Source organism: Camelina sativa, chromosome 1 (assembly GCF_000633955.1).
Source record: "Camelina sativa cultivar DH55 chromosome 1, Cs, whole genome shotgun sequence".
NCBI classification, from domain to species: domain Eukaryota; kingdom Viridiplantae; phylum Streptophyta; class Magnoliopsida; order Brassicales; family Brassicaceae; genus Camelina; species Camelina sativa.
The window spans coordinates 2,083,892-2,095,664 of NC_025685.1; the positions used below are offsets into that span (position 1 = coordinate 2,083,892).

Consider the following 11,773-nt stretch of genomic DNA (forward strand, 5'->3'; position numbering starts at 1 on the left):
TGACCATGTATTTCTATAACGTAGTTTTTTTAAGTGGTGGTCCAAATGCAACAAAATTTTCTTTTTTATGAAATTATAATTAAAAAAAAAAAAAATCGAATAAGCAAATTCTTAACACAAAGCTCTCTTTTTTTATAACATCAAACACAAACATTATATAACAAAGCAAACACAACACTGATGATTAATTACTTAGAAAAAAAAACATAAAAACTCTGATGAAAGAAACGATGAATCAGTAGTCACAACGAAGAGACGGAGAACACGACGAAACAGCTGTTCCTACACAACAACAACAACAAAAAGTAAAGTTAAAAGATTGGTCAGAAAATTCTCATAATCTTATCTTAACAGTACACATTTATATCTATCTTTTACTCTCTTTTGGTGTCAGACCAATATCTTATTTAGTTTAGAATAATAATAATAATAATTTCCTAATAAAGCAAAACTATATCAAACGGTGACTCTTTTAAAATGATCAAACATTAGAGAGAATCAGTAGAGAGAGAGAGAGAGCTTACAAGGAGAGGGATGGTTGGTAAATCATTTGGTGAGGACATAAATAGCGTAGATGATCCCAGGAATATATCCAAGCAGCGTCAAAACCAAACATATCCAAAACTCAACCTGCAACCAAAAATATTAGTATAAGATTAATTATTAATTATTAATTAAATTAAAAACTCAGTCCAAAATTATAACTAAGAATAAAAGATAGATAAATTACCCCGCAACCAAATCTGAGAAAGACTCCAAGAGGAGGCAAGAGGACAGCGATGATAATATCAACAAAAGTAGCTGTACTCATTTTTTTTAAGCTCTTTCAAGATTCTGAGATTATATTATTAAAAAGCTTCAAAGTGTGTTTTCTTCTTCTTCTTCTTTACTCTCTCTCCTTCAATGTATGTCTCTCACATTTATATATATAGGACTTAACTTTTTAGATATTTTTGAGCCACGTATTGCTTACCTTTTTAAAAATTATTTTCTTATTTTTATTTGTTTACCTTTATCTTTAAGCTAAGTAATAAGGAGTTTTTCTTTTTCTTTGGACTATATAAACAAGGCAATATGGATATTTTTTGGGGACACACTTGGCATTTTGCAAGATATGTTCCTAATCTTTCCTGGATTAGCTACCATTTAAGAGCATCCATTGCGTGTTGAAAGAGTGTATGGAATAATAGCATTTTTTTAATTATTATTGTTACGTTGCTATGTTTGCCTTTGCCCTATCAGTCTTTCTTTGCGCGTCACGGTCAGGACTCGTGTTATACCGACGAGAATACATGTATCAACAATGTGATCTAAGAGTCAACTTCTTATTATATACATCAAAAACCCCAGTTACGTGGGTTTTTTTTGTTAACCGACTATAATATAGTAGAAAATTAAAACTCTTAACATTAGTCGATAATTCACATAGTTATTGTTTGGATAGCAAGATTCAACTAGACCAAATTAAATCTGATGCAGTTCATCTCCGCATCTTTTAGCTGTTATGTGGTTCACCAACCGGATCTTTTATGGTTGATATAAAGCATAACATATGTCGACCGACTAAACAAAACCAAAAAACACTCTTTTTTCTCAAGGTTTTCTAAGCATAAACAAACACTCGTTATTTGCCTCCTAACCATTTTTTTTGCTTTGTATCCGTCTCCGATTAAAGTATTCATTATATAGCTCGTCAACATTTTTTTTTTCCACTTTGGTCATGCACTAGTATTTTCCAAAATTCAAAATATCTATTAAGTGTATAAACGATTCAACTGATTCATGTCAACTATTAGATGACAAAAACGTGTATATCAAAATTTGGTTACGAACATCTGTTGTATTTCTCATGGACCACGTGAGTTTTAACTTATGGTGCATATTTGTTGGTGATGAGACGAGACATGTGACCATACGTATATGGTTTTATATAAAGTTGGGTTTTAAATTTTGAATGGTGGTCCCAAATCCAAAACTGCCCATTGTAACGTTTTATCTAATTATATAACGTAAAAAAAACAAGTTCCTCATATAAACCAACGATTTCTTCTTCATATCAGCAGAAATTATACAATAACACAAATACAATAACAATAATTAATTACTCATAACATAAAATAATTGAAGAATCAGTCCCAAAGAGATAACAAGACGAAACAGCTGTTCCACCTACACACAATAACAACAAAGCAAAGTTAAACTTTGGTCAGAAAAATTCCTTGTACTAATAAAAATGTATATATAGATTGAAAGGAAGAAAAAAAATCTTATTTCAACTACGTTTCTAATCGATCCTAGCACGTATTATTTGATAGTTTTGAAAGATGTTACAAAGTGAATAGTTATATCAGTATCTAACTTCTTATCAGGGTGAGGTTAGTCTTCATATAGCTTAGAAATTGGTTCACCTAACATATATATACACATAGTTTCTTTGTGTAAAACATATTATAACTCAACTAAATCAAAGATATTTCTTCTTAAGAACACTTGTTCTATGGGCCTATGGCCATCACAAGTACGCATCTATGTTATTATATCAACATGTATTAAGGGAGAGAGAAAGCTTACAAGGAAACAGAGGGAAAGAACAGAGGAGAGAGATCAAATCTCTACTTGGTGATGATGTAAAGAGCGTAAAGGATCCCGGGAAGATAACCAAACAGCGTCAAAATCAAACATATCCAAAACTCAACCTGCAAGAAGCAAAATAAATTGTCAAAATTTTAAAATATTCGAGTAATTATAAGTTTTAAAAACCACTTTTTTTAATAAAGAAATAGTAAAACTGAAGATAATCTAACTAAAGTATGCGTACCTTGCAACCAAATTTGAGAAAGACACCGAGAGGAGGCAAGAGGATAGCCAGAAGAATCTCTACGAAAGTGGCTGTAGTCATCTTCAAGCTCTTGAAATTGATAAGAAAACTTTGATGGTTTATCTCTTTAGATGATGTTGGACACTTTACTCTCTCCCCTGATATGTCTGCCTATATATAATAGGACGCGAGCACTTGAGACGTATTTTATGAGCCAAGCGGCCTTAGCCACGTGGTCCTTATTCTGTGATTTTCCCCTTTCTATAGGGGTAATAGATTTTTTATTTTTTATTTAGGAAAACCTTGATGATTAACTTTAGGAGTTAATTATGAAAAAGCCACTTTTCTTAGGGGTATTTGTAGATTTTGTCATTTTGGCTAAAATTTTATCGATTTTCCATTTTTCAAGACTTTTAAACACAATTTTACACATTATGTTTGGTTTCATTTTTTTGTAGGGTTTAGTTTGTTATAAAGTATGTTTTTAGCACAACAAAAAATCACAAATGTATAGATTTTGAAGTGATTAAAAGTGGCAAAATCTAAAATATTTGAAGAAAATGACAGATTCAAAATAATTGGAGTGAAAAGTGGCAAAATCCATAATAAACCCTTAATTTTAGATATTTGGCCTTTTTATGTTTGGGGATATGATGTATCAGACTATCAGGTATGTATGTATGTGAAACTTACTTAAAACAAAGATTAACTAAATAACAATTTCATAAATTGAACTACTTCTAAAATTTTATATATTCTCAAGTTTTTTTTTTGTTTCACTCTATCTTCAATCAAACCAAAATTCGTAAAGAACACACAATATCATATTTATTAACATTAAAATTAAGATTCCTAAAATTTGAGGAATCAGTCATACATACTGTATACTTGATATTTACTGTGTAGTTCCTCATATTTATTAATTCTGTACCCAAAAAAAAACAAATAATAGATAAATTTAAAGAAAAAAAAAACAGGCATTCAAGTTAAGATGATATGGAACTAAATAAAATGACCAACGGTATGTAGATGGCGTGCACGAAAAGATAACAAATTTAATGAGCGTGTTCGACTACATACTTTGTAATGGTAGACAATATATAATAAACTTTTTAAGACCAAAACAATGTTAGTTGAAAGTTGTTGAAATATGGTAATTCAAATTTGGGTTAGGTTTAGAGATTTGAGTAAAATTCACTTGTCAGTTGTCAGAACTCAGAAGGGCACACGTAGCAGAACACATTATCTGTATTCTGTATCACTGTATGCAAGCCCTAATACTATTCCTCAAAACCAATACTGTTGTCGGAATACGAATGTGGGCCGGGACAATCTCCGCCGTGGAGGTCGGCGACAGGTATGGAAAGTCTCACACCTTCTAATAACAGGCTTATGACACGTGGTCCACTTACATGCCTTCAGGTCTGTCAACGCATAACCCGGCCGTCATCTCACGTGTCAAACCCATGCTCCATAACTCCATAGAACATGGCCATGGACTTTAATACTTTATGCTTAATTGCTTTACACTCTTTTGGTCTGATCATTCCTCAGTTTGTATTCATTGTATGGTATCAATATATATGTAAATACAATTTATAAGGCCGGATATAAACATAATATTTAGATGCAATGTAGATCTGCATATTGTAGTATGAATTTAAACTCATATAGGTCGGTCTGCGTTACAATAACCGACATTTTGATTGGACTCCTTTAATATCACTAGCAATACAAAATACAATTAGCAAACATTAATTGCACAATTCTTATGGTTTACTTTATAATGTAGCCCAATCATAGGTAGCTTATATTTGCGTTAAACAAATTGTATTTGAACTTCGAATTTGTTTTGCTTTCATCTGGACTTCCGTTTGTTTGTTTTTTTCTAGTGAAAACAAGTGTTAAGTGACCAATATATATATATATATATATATATATAATTGTATCGATGACAACAAAGCTTAGCAGTCAAGAAGAATAATCTTTGGAGCAAAGCAAGAAAGTTGTAAATTAGAAAAGATGGTTTAAAGTGAGTTCGTGTGAAATGTGAATCATACTACTCTGGCTTCGTCTCTCTGCATAAATTGCATATGTTCTTTCTTCCTAAAGTTGCTTTCATGACACCGGGCACTCGATGATAAAAATGACCACTACTAGTTTAATATACTTATTTCTTTTATGTAGTAAGTTAAAATACTCTGGCCGACACCAACGCATAAACCGTGGCACTGAATTGACACCACACAATATTAACAGATATGATGTCCTAATCAAAGTTGTCTTTGTATATACATTATGATGTCCTAATCAGAGTTGTAATGCGCTTTTTGATTTGTTACGAAGTAAATGGTAAATGGTAATGTCTTGATTTAAATTAAACCATTTGTTCTTATCCTTTTGAGTTGGTCGATTCTTCTATGCAAACTTGACTTTAATATCTCGAAATTTAAAGTTCCTTTTTTTTTTCTTTGTTTTGGCGTTCAAATTCGCTTGGTATTCAAATATTGTTGACTTAAAAAATCATGCCAAAACAAAAAAAAAACAAAAAGAACAAAAAAACAAAACCTCTGCCGACATTGGCTTTGTATCCACTATTAAAAGTTTTGTGATTAATTCTGAGCCCATTCCGGGCCCAAATAGTAAAGGATCACTGAAACGGGGTTATTGTTTATACCTTCTGGACGATATAGTAACGGAACGTGAAATTGACATGAACCAGAATCTTGATTTTCCCTCCAAAAAAAAGAAGAAGCATCTTCTTCTTCACTCACTCACGCCAGTTCGACCGCCGTCGACGTCAATTCACGCCGCCTTCTCACTTGAAAGCATTGGATTGGAATTTCTGTCTTTGTGGGTAACGATTTGATTGGTAAAGTTAAGTTGAGGGAAGATGCATTATTGCGGAGAAGTGTTTGATGAAATGCCGCAGAGAAAAATAAAAGCTTTTTGATTCTGAGATTTCATGATGAATGATAATCTTGAAGAAATTTCTCAACACACATCCATAAAACAAAGGCAAAGTTGTATGTTTACAGATATAAGTTATATAAACCACACAAAGCCATACAAAAAAACAAAGAAAAAAGAATGTTCTTTTTTTTTTTTCCCCCCAACACGAAACAAAACCAACAAATTTAATAAAAAGTACCTGAAAACTTATAAGGAACCCAACTCATGAATCTATTTTTAATCACTTGACTTTGATTTCTTCTTTGGCTTCTTCAGTTGTGATAGTCTTAGAGCTTGGAGATTTTCCAATGATTGCTTTCTTTGCTTTAACAAGTGACTGCTTCACCTTTGATATAATGCTGTTTGAATGTTTTTGCTTCACAGGAACTTCTTTGGCTGTCACTTCTGGTTGCTGTTTCGGCTCATCGCTCTCTTTGACAACTGGTTCTGTTTCTACAACCTCTGCTACCTTTTCTGTGATTGTTTCCTCTTGTTTGGTTGCTGCAGTTTCCTTCTCTCCTGACTCTGTGTCAGTTTCTTTCAAAGTCTCTTCGCTTTTGACAACTGCAGCAGGTGACTCAGTACCTTTCTTGATGTTCTCACCTTCTGTAGCTAGCTTTGTGACGACATCTTTGGCTTCACTTACATTCTCTTGTTCATCCTTTGATGGTTCTTCCACTACATGCTTCTCTTCAGTAATGGCCTTCTCAATTACATCATCAGGACAAGAAACGTCTCCTTCAGTCTCCTTTTTCGGGGTTGTGTCTGAATCCTGGTTTGTGGGTACGACTGTCTCAGGGCACAATGCAGAACCAGATTCAGAAGGTTTTTCATCCTTTGATGGTTCATCCACTACATGCTTTTCTTCAGTTATGGCCTTCTCAATGACGTGTGCAGGAGAAGGAGCGTCTCTTTCAGTCTCCTCTTTGGAGTTTGTGTCTGATACTTCGTTTGACGGTACAACTTTCTCAGGGACTAAAGCAGAACCAGAAGCTGTTGCATCCTTTGATGGTTCATCAACTGCATGCTTCTCTTCAGTAATGGCCTTCTCAATGATATCAGAAGGAGAAGAAGCGCCTCCATCAATCTCTTCTTTCGGGTTTGTGTCTGATTCTTGGTTTGACGGTACAACTTTCTCAGGGCACAAAGCAGCACCAGATTCAGAAATGTTTTCATCCACCACATGTTTCTCTTCTGTATTGGCCTTCTCAATGACGTCAACAGGAGAAGAAGCATCTCCTTCAGTCTCATTTTTAGGGACAGTGTCTGATTCTTGCTTTGTCGCCAATACAATTTCTTCAGGACACAAAGCAGCACCAGATTCAGAAATTTTTTCTTCTTTTGATGGTTCATCCACTACATGCTTCTCTTCTGTGACGGCCTTCTCAATGAGATCAGCAGGAGAAGAAGCGTCTCCTTCAATATCCCTTTTAGGATCAGTGTCTGATTCCTGATTTGTTGATACAATTTCCTCAGGACACAAAGCAGAACCAGATTCAGATATCTTTTCATCCTTGGGGTTGATACCAAAGTCTTTGGCCTCAACATTTATATCCTCCAGCTTTCCGTCAAGCTCAACCTTAGCTTGTTCTGTTGTTTCAGGTGTTTCCTCTGCCTTTACTACTTCAACATCTGGTGCTAAGTCCTTTAGTTTCTCAGGCTGAGTCTCAACTTTTTCGGAAGCCTCTGTCTTTGGCTCGACTTCAAGAGCCTCCAAATCTTTGATTTTTTCTTCTGCCGTCTCTGCAGATGCATCTCTAACAGATTGAACATCAACTGGCTCCACCAGTTTGCCTCCAGCTTCATCTGCTAATTCAGGTACATCAACAATCTTCGTCTCCTCCTTATTGTTTTCTTCAACAACATTCTCCACGGTAGGCTTCTCTTCTGCTTTCTTCGCATCTTTAGCTTCAACATTAACTTCTGCAACACCCTCTTTCACAAGGGTTAGTTCCTTAAGTTCAACTTCTTCAGCTCCCCTCTCACCATTTGCATGTTTCTCTGACTCTGTAGATTCCTCTGCTTCCACAACTACTCCAACTTCTTCCACCACTGCAGGAGATTCTTTCTCTGGTTCACCCGCAGGAGTTTGATCAATCTCTTCTTCTTTAATAACCTCTGTGTTTGAATCCAATGCCGGTTTATCATTCACCACATTCGCAGAATCCGACGACCCAATCTCTTTCTCCATCAACTTAGCTTCCTCGTTCACCTTGTTCTCTAATGGCTGCATCAGGTAAAAGTAAACGTCTCTTATAAGTCTCTATAAGACTATAACACAAACCTTTGATCTTAAATAGAAAATTATTGCTTCATTTATTTCTGTAACTAAAATCATTCTTTGAAACGTAAGAAGAGTTTTCTAGAAAAATATGGATGAAGATGGTTCCTTTCAACATCCATGAGCATAATTTACAACTTTCTAAAAAGTTCTTAACTTTTTTTTCCCTTCTAATAATTGCTCCAGCAATACAAGATTGTGTGTAAACACATACAAGTATATTCGACTCTGCCTCATTGAGAACATATAGATCTTACGAGAATCAAAACATGATGAAGAAATAAATTTATCAACCGCAAAAGCAACACGCATATAGGTACATGTACGTACATACAGACATGAGCATAAGCATATATAACAAGATTCTCAGGAACAGAGGGATGCTTCTGAGTTAATTTACCTTTTCAGGAGTAGTTGCAGTTGGAGTGTGAGAATCAGAAGCCATGGAAGAAGATGCAGACGGAAGGTGAAGAAGGAAAAAAGTAATGGACAGGGTTCAACTTCAGGAATTCAGATTATTATTCCAGAGTTGTTGAAGAAGTTAGTGTTTGAAAGCAAATGATAGGTGGAAAAAACAAACCACTCACACATATACACACACAAAGTGGGGAACACTAGATAGCTGTCACTCACACACCCCAGGAAAACAGGGTGTCAAGTTGTCAACACACTCTGTATATTCTTACTCTTTTCACTTTCTCTATCCCTTTACTATTTTATTGGTATTCTTATCCATTATCTGCTTTTGTTCGACACTTTATGTTATGATATACTATTAGTTAGGCTGATTTTTTTGGGACCAATCTTGACATGTCTAATTATATATAGATCAACTACTTGCATTAACAAAAGAAAGAGCCTTTTCTCTGTGATTACATTTATGCTCTTTTTAAGCAAACTTTGTTTTGGTTTTTATTATGGTTTTCCATAACACAAATCAATTATACACCAATGAGGCATTGGTACTACCAAGGGTACAAGATCTTTCCTTTTGAAAGAAAGAAACTTTCTAAGGTCTGTATATGTGATGATAGTAAAGAACAGAATCAATCAATCATCTGAACACCAAGTTGTGGCAGCTCTTGTCACACGGGTAGGGGCAATCGACTAACTTTACTTCCGCTCTATCGAAATACCAATCTCCCACGGCTATTGCCACAGCCTACATACCATAGACAAAAGTCAAGATCAGATTCTTACAAGAGCCTGACGTCCAGACAGCCTTGTAAGTTACATAGTTTGTGTGGGCAAGATTTGAGTGAAATAATACCTTTTTCCTGATGACAGGAGAATCATCTGCAAACCAAGTATCTTGCCTCTCAGTTTGACAGTGAGCAAAGCAAGAGTTGATGAACAATCCATTCTGTCTAGACATTGAGAAACCCTTGACTACTCTAAGCATCTGATCCCTGAATCCTGTTCTCCAGTAAAAAATATTAAACGATTAGAGTGATGCAACACTTTAAAATGAGAAGTCTACAAGTTTTTATGATCTATAGAACAACCTTGCAAGAATCGCAGTTGTGCAGGCGTACATTTGCCATGGTTTAGTCTGCAGTCATGCCAGAATCCACTAGGATCTGCTGACGTTGGAGCTATACTGCTTTGAATCTGATTAGAAGCCATTACATAGACTTGTCAGCTTTACGCAGGATAAATTTTTGGGTTTCAGAAGAGTAAAAAGAAGATAACCTGCCAGGTATCATATGCTGCGTTGACAATAAAAAGTGGAGTTTTCATCTGACTGATCAAGTTTTGTGGGAAGAAACACTGTACAGAAAGAAGATGAGTTATCAAATACAAGACTTTTGAATTGGCCTGTTTCAGGTTTTCAACAGCATCAGGATGATGGAATAAAAAGAAGATTACCGTTGTTGGATCGTGATGGTTTGTGCATATTCGTGGCAAGTTGTTCTTCACACTCTGTAAATGGTAAAATCTCTGAATAAGTCAAGAAGAGTTCCAAAGATTCTTGTGCTCTTTAAAAATTAAGTAAGAAGCTTTTGGGTTACTACTTGAAGATGTATAAGTTCATTAAGTGAAGAAAAAGGAATCCCACCTGCAATTCTACTACACCATTGTATAAGTTCCTGATGGTGCGGCCTCCTGAAACATCGGCTCTATGATTACAGAAACAAAGAAGAAGTCAGCAGCAGTAACTAAATTAAGGGGAAGTGAGGTAGCTTTAATACAATCTTTGAGTTGGGAGAAATAAACTAACGTGTCCAAGAACAAGCCTGCATCACTCAAGCACTTGACTTTGGTTGATCCAGGGAACAAGTTCCTAAACTCATCACAGCGCAGAATTGCTGCTAAACCACCAGCAGAGCATCCAGAGAGAAGTGCCTGACAGGATATAAACAGTTAAACATGTTGATCCTGCTCTGTAGAAGATATTAAGAGACTAAAAGAAGGTTAAGCATCAAAACCTGGTTGGCGTATCGCATTCCTTTTGCCTTCAAATCATCTATTGCGGCTCTCCAGATTCGCTCTCCTCTAAACTGAAGCTGTGCAGCCTGAATAAAGTTGAGGAAAAGATTTCTATATGCATTAGCTCAGATCAAAACAAGCGTTATCCATGGCTAATAAACTACAGAGTTTCCAAAGGCCTAGAATATAGCAACTTGTTCCAAAGCACATCCCTTGAATCATGATCTCTAATCTATTAACTTAAAACAACTAGTAATTCGAACCTGATTCTGGCCATCTCCACTGAAAGAAGCGCCATCGCAGTAACGAAGCTTAACTCTATTCCAGTTGAAGAAGTCTGCAATAGACAATAACAATCAGTGATTGTCAAGATTACATTACACTACTGACATGAGCGACAATTAAATAAAGATTGTGACCATACCAGGATTTTCTTGAGCTTTATCACTCAGGATTCCTGTAAACTGAAGCTGCTTCTCCATATAGTTAGAGGATCCGCGTCGAGTCTTCTTCCGGTATACACAGGTTCTGATGTTGTTGCACCATCCTCCTCCCTGTTTCAATAAAAGACATTAAACATTAACAACAAAGACTTAAAATTAAAGTCTTCATCTAGAACCAATCATTTACTAAACCTCCAACTGAATGAGCCAGCTATTAGCTCCAGATCCATGCCCACGGTGCAAGTGATATCCAGGCAATGTTCCATCCAAACAAACTGTGAACAAAACATACAGACACATGTAAAGGCTCAAACACAGACACATAGGCAGCTTCTAGCTATGTTCATCTGAACATAACATACTGTAAACTAATAAATATATAACATATAATAAATTGCATGGAAGATAATTTATATGTATACATGTGTAAGCAATTAAACAGGGAAAAACCAAAGTAATCTTGAATAATACATAACAAAAAAACGTAAAAAACAAGTCAAATCTGGAAAGGGACAATATAGAAACAAGAAAAGAAGAAGAATGTAGTTGAAGTGAATAATAAATGAAGAAACCAATTCTATACTTTTGCCATCTGAAAAGAGAAAAAGAAATAAAAAGAGAGAGGCGCATGTAGAGATCTAGTGACAGAAGCAGAGAGAGAACAAGTACCAGCTCCAGAATCAGCTCCTCTGATAAGGGTGAGACCAACCATTAAAGGGTTCAAATTGGAGCTATATTTAGAGAAACCAAACTCTAGTTCCTCAATGCGATCTATTTCAGTCACATTGAAATCTAAATATTCATTAGCTTGAGTTGCCAGTATTAACCCAGGCACAACAAACACTACTA

At 35.3% G+C, this 11,773-nt stretch overlaps 4 protein-coding genes across 5 annotated transcripts; all 4 read right to left on the reverse strand.

Annotated features, from left to right (window-relative positions):
- On the reverse strand, nt 94-887 carry LOC104717403 (hydrophobic protein RCI2A). Of its 2 annotated transcripts, none has more exons than XM_019237953.1 (3): nt 731-887; nt 525-630; nt 94-276 (listed from the first exon to the last, which is right to left on the reverse strand). In XM_019237953.1, the coding sequence occupies exons 1-2, from the start codon at nt 809-811 to the stop codon at nt 547-549; spliced, it is 165 nt and encodes a 54-aa protein (XP_019093498.1). In that variant the 5' UTR covers nt 812-887; the 3' UTR covers nt 94-276; nt 525-546. The 2 variants fall into 2 exon arrangements, with proteins under 2 accessions (XP_019093498.1, XP_019093489.1); XM_019237944.1 differs by having other exon boundaries at nt 94-282; nt 731-885.
- Nucleotides 2,001-2,977, reverse strand: LOC109129572 (hydrophobic protein RCI2B-like). The gene is made up of 3 exons (XM_019237967.1): nt 2,819-2,977; nt 2,572-2,696; nt 2,001-2,169 (listed from the first exon to the last, which is right to left on the reverse strand). The coding sequence occupies exons 1-2, from the start codon at nt 2,897-2,899 to the stop codon at nt 2,613-2,615; spliced, it is 165 nt and encodes a 54-aa protein (XP_019093512.1). The 5' UTR covers nt 2,900-2,977; the 3' UTR covers nt 2,001-2,169; nt 2,572-2,612.
- On the reverse strand, nt 5,800-8,801 carry LOC104717462 (microtubule-associated protein futsch-like). The gene is made up of 2 exons (XM_010435066.2): nt 8,452-8,801; nt 5,800-7,997 (listed from the first exon to the last, which is right to left on the reverse strand). Exons 1-2 carry the CDS (start codon nt 8,494-8,496, stop codon nt 6,012-6,014), a joined length of 2,031 nt encoding a protein of 676 aa, XP_010433368.1. The 5' UTR covers nt 8,497-8,801; the 3' UTR covers nt 5,800-6,011.
- LOC104767350 (pectin acetylesterase 12) lies at nt 8,877-11,773 on the reverse strand (the record flags this gene model as incomplete). Its single annotated transcript, XM_019244638.1, is given in 12 exon segments — nt 8,877-9,213; nt 9,322-9,467; nt 9,557-9,662; nt 9,744-9,821; nt 9,921-9,974; nt 10,111-10,171; nt 10,273-10,397; nt 10,481-10,567; nt 10,745-10,818; nt 10,906-11,035; nt 11,117-11,199; nt 11,594-11,773. Coding segments are annotated over 12 exon segments (1,232 nt in total), but the record flags the coding sequence as incomplete, so codon positions are not given.